The 9,001-nt window shown below is 36.6% G+C and overlaps 1 protein-coding gene across 1 annotated transcript in view; it reads left to right on the top strand.

The window, feature by feature from the left end:
- Positions 1-3,668, top strand: part of HOOK3 (hook microtubule-tethering protein 3) — a 66,536-nt gene extending 62,868 nt beyond the window's left edge. The window contains exons 21-23 of the mRNA XM_010187850.1: positions 1,482-1,586; positions 1,704-1,775; positions 3,347-3,668. Coding sequence (XP_010186152.1) covers positions 1,482-1,586; positions 1,704-1,775; positions 3,347-3,487 — 318 coding nt within the window. The 3' untranslated portion in view covers positions 3,488-3,668. The remainder of the gene's footprint in view (positions 1-1,481; positions 1,587-1,703; positions 1,776-3,346) is intronic.
- The last annotated feature ends 5,333 nt before the right edge of the window (positions 3,669-9,001 follow it).

Consider the following 9,001-nt stretch of genomic DNA (forward strand, 5'->3'; position numbering starts at 1 on the left):
CAAGGAGGGACTGTTAAACCCTTTCTAATGCTGTAATAACCTGTTTCTTTGTGGAAATTCTGCTGGACTTTTGTCTGCAAGTGTTGAGAGGATGGCTAATATTTAGGTATGATATGGTAGATGTGGGTATACCAACAGCTTTGAAATGGCACTGTTGTAGTCTCAATCATAGTCCCATTTCTTTTCTTACTATTTCTTGATACTTTATTTGAGTTTCTTAAAATCATAGCAGTATCTTCATTCATCTGATCATCATAGTATCAAGATCTTTGCTATGGCTGTGTTTCATTAAACTGGAATCTGAAAGTAGTTTCCTAATTTGGCAGAACTTTATGCTTCCTTCCTGTTTGTTTTTTTTACATCTTATGTTGCTTACTGTGTCTCAGAATATTCCCGTGAAAGACAATCACAATTTCACTTTTCAGTAAGATGTGTTTATTTGTGTGTACTGTGTGTTTTATACAATGGTAGCATTATTTTAATTACATTAGCTTTTCATGATCTTCTTTTCAAGTATTTTTTTTTGTGAATTCAAATACAACTGTTATAGCCTGCCACTACAGAAACTGTATCCAGGTCTAAGCTTACTACACTTTTATGAATCTTACTTCATGAGTACCATTCAGTAAAAGTTACATACGAAAATTTAAAGCATTGTTTTATTTCATTGTCTGTTCATGATTCTGAAATGGGTAGAAAGACAAAAGATGTGAAGTCTCTTTCTGTATTTCCAGAAATTATTAAAAAGTTTTAAGCTGTTTTCTATTAAAAGTTTAGAATCTAAGGATTTTGCTGGATTTGTTTTTGGTTTAGTTCTGTGTTTGCTAGCACTCATGCTACCTGTGGTGGATACATACATACAAACGTAGCCAGGTGTCCCTTCATCTTATTGGTAACATAATGGTCATGCCTGTGCCAGAGTGCTTCTTGACTTAACAGAGCTGTCTAGAAATGACAGCTTCTGGTACCTCAGGTAGATGAGTCATGGCATCTTTCTGTAAGAACCAAAGCAGTCCTTCCTCAAACAGGAGGAATTGAGGGGTAGGTAGACCTTAGCTATAAGGAGAGAAACCTTTAAGAAAATGTTTCTACCACTGTGATCCCAAGGTAGTGCAGCTAGGGGTAGGAACTGCGTATGCAAAAAAAACCGCTTAGTTGTCACTTTCTCCTATTGGTAGTTTTGTTTCACAGTCCTGTAAATGAAAGCCCAGTTCAGATGCTCTAACGTGTCATGGCTGATGTTCAGAGACAGACCCTCTGTCATGCTGGCTGTCAAGATTCTTTTACAGCAGTCAGCCTCTTAAAACTGCACATCCTTCTGTTTCACATTCTGGAGTGTCATTTCTTAGCACTGACATGTTTTTAAATAACTTTTTTGGTTTTTAACCTGACCTAAAAGGTTGCAATTCCTTGATGACTTTCCCTTCAATTAGATTGCTTTTACGGGATTTAATTAAAAACAAACTGGCATTCTCTTACAGGTCATCCGCACCTTAGACCCTAAGCAGAACCAGGGTGCAGCTCCGGAGATTCAGGCTCTGAAAAATCAGTTGCAGGAACGGGACAGAATGTTTCATTCATTGGAGGTAGTAATCCTCTTGTTTTCTGGTAGATGTGTATTGCATCATTATTTTTTAGGTATAGACTAATACTTCTATTATACTTTGTTTTTAAATGTATGCTTTTTGATGTTTGTTTTATAGAAAGAATATGAAAAAACAAAAAGTCAAAGAGAAATGGAGGAGAAATTTATTGTTAGTGCCTGGTACAATATGGTAAGAATCTCCCAAACTTTTTATTGAGGGGAAAACAAACAAACATACCCCAAAACCGAACATAAACAAACAAAACCAACAAAAAAACCCCAAACCTATTAATATTGGTTGTTTATAACAGTATTCCTTGATACACTTTTTTTTTTAGTTTGAAAACTATTATCCGACACACAGACACAAATGCTTTTTAATAATTCTAAGCTATCGCTATTTTAGAGTATGTTCCTATGATAACCTTGATGTAAATGAAAAAGAAAATGTTTGTTATTTTCAAGTTTTAAAACTAGAAATGGCACTTTCTGAGGGAAGGATACCTTAGATTACTATTTTGTAATTGCAGTGCTTCACAGTGCTCAAATTTACTTTCTTCTTTCATTCTTCACTCTCCAGTCTTTCAGTTGTTTCTAATGAAGAAGCATAAGAAAAGCAATACAGCTTACTTGTTGCAGTAAGTGCTCTGAGAAACAACCCGTTTAACTTGGGTGTAAGTTTAGCCCCATGCAAAGGGTGAGCACAGGGGCAACACCCTTACTTAAATCATTCAAATCACAAGGAAGTGATTTCTGCAGCCATACAGCTTTTGCTAGGCCTGTATGCTGTGATATTTTTCACCTTTGTCGAATACATTCAAGACTTCTCTTGGACAAAGTGTGGCTGCATTGAAACTGCTCGTCAGATAGAAAGAATCCCTGACCTGCATAATATTCATGTTTCATTCTGCTTCATTATAGAATTCAAATTTGTCTTCTCTGTCTTCCCTTGGAAGAGTTTCCTTCCTACTGTTCTACTTTCTTGTTACGGCCATGAATAGTAAGCCAAAAATGGTACTTAAGCAGAGTGAATCCTTTAAATATTGAAGACGTCTTCAAGTAACTAATGTCTTTGACCAGTTTTGTAACATTAGACCCACTGACAAGCAGAAGATGAGCCTGAGCCAAGACCTGAAATTAAGTAGCCTGTAATGACCACTAAGATGAGCATAGATAGCTTTGACAGCTTTGTCTTTTGCTAATTGGCCTCTGCTTTTATACACAACTGTACAACCCATCACAGCTTCCCTCATTTCCTCCTTGCATTTACTCAAACATACTTTCTCTCAAGATGTGCTCCTCCCATGTGAGCTGGTATTTTCACAGAGAATGACAGTACTTCAATTATTCTTAGTACTCTTCTAGCTCAACATACTGAAGGAGACTAGAGGGAAAGCACTTTTGAAAAGACTTGTCCAGTTACCATGTGTTTATGTGGAGATGCATATGCTCAGATCTGGGACACTGGGAGAGCTTCTTCTCAACAATTATTCCAAACCTGAACAATGATTGAGGAAGGGGAGAAGAAAGGGGAAAAAAAACCCAAAACACAAAAAAACACCCTAACAACAAAAAAACCCACCACAACGAAGATTAGGAAGAGTATCTTAGCTTTATCCTTGAAAATACGATGCTTTATGTTTGAAATTCAAAAGAGCTTTGTCAGTGGTGGTGAAGAAGGAGATAGCAAACAAAATGTAAGTGAGTGAAGTTGTTCAGTGTTGTATTGGTATTCACTGAGAAGTTTCCCTTTGTCCATAGGGAATGACTCTGCATAAAAAAGCAGCGGAAGACAGACTGGCTAGCACAGGCTCAGGACAGTCCTTCCTGGCTAGACAAAGGCAAGCCACAAGCACAAGGAGATCTTACCCTGGTCATGTCCAGCCAGCAACAGCAAGGTAGAGAAGCCTTGCCCTTAAAAAGAAAACTGCCCTGTGATCCAGACCACTTCTGTTGCGAGTGACAACATACAAGGAAAATCAACCAGCATCCTCTCTCGTTCTCCCTTCTTATTGCTATTATTTACAGTTCAGGAAAGGGTTTCATTATGGTTTATCATTGTTCTGTAATGTCCTTTGCTTATATTTTTTTGAGTCTATCTCTCTCCTCTGCACTTTTTGAATGTGCCAAAGTTCTGAAAACATCTAGATGAGTTCTGTGTAATAGCAGAGTCTTATTTGTGCAAAGCCTGGTCTCTTAGGAAAAGCCTCGTAAAGCTGTGTAACAGTGTAGATTTCCTGTCACAGTTGATACATTTGTGCCTGTAAGGATTATGCTTTATAAGACTTTGTTCAAAGGGAATTAGGCTTTTTCTTTCATGTGCTAACCTGTTGCTTCAAAAAAATGCTGAAAACTCATTACAGAAATGCAAAATTAGTATATAATATTATTGTGAAATATATTTGCTACTAAAAAAACTTACCAATAGCAAAAAGATATTTTTTTTTAAATCTCCTACATGTAAAGTTTGCTCTTATTCTTGGCATTTAATAGGGAAGCAGGATGATTTTCTTTTTTAGGTTTTTTTTTTATCTACTGGTGTTACCTCTTTTGCTGGCAGAGATGAATATTTTCAAATGGTTTGTTCCACAGTTCTTGGTCAGGTGTATGCTTACTATGTATTATAAAAAGATTGAGAAATATTTCGAATGCTCTAATATGTTACTGCATCATCCATTTAAAAAGGACATTTGTTTTGAAATTTTATAATTATGGATGAACAGTACATAATGGATCAAGGCCCCGATTAATATTGTTGATGTTAATGTATTCCAGTTGTCATCCTCTACTAAAAGACTTGCTTTTACTATATTGATTCAGGGGATAATTGTATCAATTGCCTTACTAATGGTACCAGTGCCTTCAGGTGAGTTTGTTGCTGACTTTGTTGGAAACTGGCTGTGATTTGTTGTACTGCCTTTTTAGTGTGTAGCTGGTTAATTGTATGTCACTCGTTGTAGCACTTTCATGTTGATCAGTGGGGTGGACGGTGGCCCCTACTGTTAATTTAGATTCTGTTCCTACAAAGTTCTGCTATTTCCCTGACTAATTCTATGCTCTCCCTATCCTTTTTTTTGTCAAAGAATTTATGGACGCAGAGGCCCTGACTATTGGTTGAAAGTTTCATAAATATACATCTTGTAGTGATTCACTTTTAATGTTATTCATACAGAGACTGTTTGTACCCTAATGCACATGCAGTCTGGTTTATAAATTTATTCTTTTACCTAATTTTAATGCCCCTCCAAGTGAAGACATTTTTTCATAAATCCCTTTAGTGAAAAGACATACTAGCATTTATTAATCATCTGAAGGTCTCTTAATTCACAACTTGAGTGGAATGAGCAAAGTATAATTAAAACAAGCACACCTAGATTAAAGGGTGAGGAACAAGTGAATTATACTTTTAGGTATTGTTTTATCCTCAAGTACATAATCTGTTTTAATCTAGGCTGAGAAATACATTTGATATGTGTCTGAAAAAATGTATCACTTCTGATCTCTCCCTCCCGCCAGCTATATGAAAACAGATGCTGAAGTCTATTAATTGCAGATAGGTTTCTCTTTTATTCTTCACATTTTAAGAAAAAACCCTGATTTTTCTAAAAATTCTCTTATTCAACATATGATGTTGTCTGGGCTATGCTTGCAAGATTAGATAAGACAGTGAAAGTATCTTCTTGAGTGCAGAAAGGTAACAATGTAAAGGAAGTTTAGGACAGTTACTGCAGCTGGTTGAGGTGACACTCGGTTTTCTATCTCTTACTGAGACAGAGAGTTCTGAAGGGACAAGAAGTCGTATGTGTTATCTAGCAAGATGACCACAGTTTGTGTAGCATGTCTTTTACTGATCTTATTGTGCAATGCGTTCTAGGCATTTGAAGAACTCTTTACCACATGCCCTGTGTGAACAGGAGCAAATAGGATCATTTCTCTGAGGGAACTTGTTATTCTTGTTTGAGATTACAGCATTTTATATCACCCAGAGAAAGAACCTAAGAACACCTAAAAGTCCATTTTGATTTTAATCTGTCTGGCTCTGTTACCAGACTGTCAAAGCTTATTTGTGAAAGCAAGGAATACCAGGACCTTAATGGGAAAGTTTATATCTTAATTTTAGCTAATAAATTCCCTGTGCTATTAGTTAGGTGCAGGTCTAAAATAATTTGAACAAAATCTGCACACTAGAATAAAACTTGTATTATTTTAACGTTTGTTTTCCCATTTTGCCTCCAAAGTTTAGGTGACAGGCAAATGCCCCTAATGATTAGGAGATGAACAAGTACTGATTAGAAGTCTAATTTTTAGCGTTTACTTTACTGTCTCTCATGGATTCTTTTGTTTCTTGGTGGTCGGCTTGGTCTTCTTGGCTTTTATCCTCTGCTTTGTGATTCTGATTGGTCTTTCCTTTTCCCCTAAGATAAGGCACTGGGTTGTTTTCTATAGTTCCTTTCAAGAATATAGAGCATCATTATATAGCATCAAAGAGCAAAACAAGACTGGTACTGAATCTGTGGTTTACTGTTGCTCATGAGTTGTTAGGCAACATTGAACAAGCATTTTGTCTTTTGAAAATTTGCAGACTTGTAGAAATTCTGGTATTCCCCAGAATTTGTGTTGAATATAAAAATCTAAAAATATATTGCAATCTTACAGAAATATACTCTGTTGCTATCCAGTTCCAGTAAGTTACTTGTTCTATCTTCTAATGGTAATCAGGAATTTAATTCCTTGTTCTTCAGTGTTTTACTTCTACTATTTGCTGCATACATCAATTCTCGATCTTTGAGTGTGGATGGATGCAGGTGGTATACATCATTGAACCCTGTCTCTCACAAGAACAGCCTCTTTATTGAAAGAGTTCAGCTTCATTATTTTCCTTGCTTGTTCTGTAGCTTTGGAAGTAGCATGGTATTAAGAAAAAGAAGGGGCTCAGAGTGTGAGTTTGGGAAATAAGCACATGTATAGATGAGCTACCAATGAATGTTGTCTATTTGTTTTATCTTCAGTAATAAAATAATATAAGCAAAAAAACCCTGTAAAACAGAATTGTCTCAGTACATTAGATACTTCTAAGAAGGTTTTAGGAACACCTTTTCTGGGGCGACAAAGGCTATTTACTTCAAAAATGTGGTGGTAATTGTTAGACCAATGCTATATGCTGTCCTGATAGACTACAAAAAATCCCCTACAGGTTGAGTTAAAGAGAAAAGGTTCTCCAAGGCAGTGGTAAAACAACTGAAGATTTCATGAGAGTACATTCCTGAGCACTGTGCTGAGAATAATCTTTCTGAGATTTTAATTAATGCCAATAACAGATAACAGTTAAATGGACAAGTATTTTCATTGTTCAGAGCTGAAGCTTACTTTCTGGTCTTAAAGGATGTGTGCAGTCCAGTTTGTATACTTCTGTGGAGAGTTAAGTTGTTAGCAGATCTGATCAGACATTACATAAAGTAATATTCAAGTTCTCCATTTTCTTGATAACACTTGGATTGTAACATGCATTTTCCAAGTGCTGTGAAAACTGAAGTCATCTAATTTAAATGTTTTATGTTCCACCCACAGTGCAAAGGAAAATAAAGTACTAAAGTGTGCAGATTTATGTATTGTAAAGTGAAGTAAATGTGTAATAGCTACAAGATGCTTTTCATTATCTTTTTGGAAATAAGTAAATTATAATCTTGTCCTGCTCCAGTATCACTTGAGATAGCAGTAATGCTTCTGCAAGTTTTCTCTGGCTTTCTATTCATGTAAGGAGCACCAGCAATCTTATATTCATTGTGTATGAAAGAATTAACAGTGAATATTCCTATTAGTGCTTCGTGATGGTCTTAAATAGTAAGTAGTAGGCGCAAGCTGTCAAGAAAACTTGAGATTATTTGGCGCAGTTAAAGTCCTTGGTATTTTGACTTGTGCAGCTAGCTTTTGCTTCTCCTCAGTTCTCTAGTATATGAGACTATCCACTTAAGCAGCTTCCTTGTTTTGATGTGTTGACACTTCCTGTAGATACAATAATTGGAAAATATTTTAATTTCACCAGTTGATTTTCTTCTAGTTAGTGATTTGGACAAAGGCTGTTCTGAATGTGGCTAATTTTTCTTTAGCTTATGAAGCAAAACAGCACCTGAATTTTACTCATTTTAGATTATTCTCGCCCAACATTTTTACTTTTTTCAAGGATCGATGAGGGAGATATTTTTGCACTCGAAAGTCAGCTATGTAGTACTGACTTCTTATGGGGTTTTGCACATGTGTTTTAAGTAGAACGTGGACTCTGTTTTGCAGTAATATTGTACTGATAAACTCCAAACCAAGGTTAGCAAATTTTGCAGGCATTTTCCTCACCAGTATTGTGCAAATAAATAGCTAAAAGAGGTCACTGTCAGGAAATACTTTCAAGTGGTGTTTTTTTTCCCCTAAGCCAAGTAGTCATACTTCAGGGGTGTTGCCTACAGAATAGTTTGGTAGCTGGTTATGACTGAAATGTGATCTCAGGAAATCACACACTTACCTTTTCAGAAGCCCTCCTTTTGAACAGCTGTATTAGCTGGCACTGGCAATGTGATAGCATTCTGTTAAAATGAAGAGGGTGGATCATTACAACAATTTCCATGTGAAGATCTGGTAAGCAAGAAATTCACTGAATGCGATTTTGAACCTTACAGACTGCGGACAGCCTAGACACGCATCTCCTCCAAATCTGAGCGGTCCAGCTCCCTTCTCTTTTGGCACTGTGTTTTGACTTTGTGCCTTGGATTGGGAGAAGGAAGTGGAATCTTGTGTTACCTCATATGTTGGTGTAGGAGCAAGTAATGCCATCTCGCTTGCAGTCAGCACATCTCCACAAGTCAAATCATGTTATTGGCTTGTGGCAGATGTCGGGTTCTAGGTAGGATCTTAACCACACCTCCTGTTTGTCACTTTCAAGGAGTCAAGAAAATGTTCTGGCATGGCTGACTGCATTGCCATGCTCCTGTGATCTTTTTCACTCTGTAAGTCCAGAAAAGGAGCAGAAGCTTGTCAGTAACTCTGCAGTCTGTAAATTTAAAATAAGGGGTGATTTCTTCAATTTGAAGGTGGAGGAGACAGATGGAAGCAATTATTAAGTACAGAAATCTGAAAAGCAGTATGTCTTTCACCATTTTGTTTTTCGGTGTTAATTTTAAAACAGTGAAACAGAACCTGAGCTTTTGGTGCTGGTTTATATATAAACTGCAATTATGTATAGATATATATCTATATATGATTAGAGGCTTTACCTATGTGAATAAGGCAGAAGCTGTCATTATCAGCCACGGCAGCCTCAGACTTCTTGCATCTGGTACAGTAAACCTCTGGGGACTTTGACTTTGCTGCCAGCTTCATTGCACCATTTAGAGATCACAGGATCACAGAATCACAGAATATCAGGAG

Source organism: Mesitornis unicolor, unplaced genomic scaffold (genome assembly GCF_000695765.1).
Source record: "Mesitornis unicolor isolate BGI_N332 unplaced genomic scaffold, ASM69576v1 scaffold18847, whole genome shotgun sequence".
Taxonomy (NCBI): Eukaryota; Metazoa; Chordata; class Aves; order Mesitornithiformes; family Mesitornithidae; genus Mesitornis; species Mesitornis unicolor.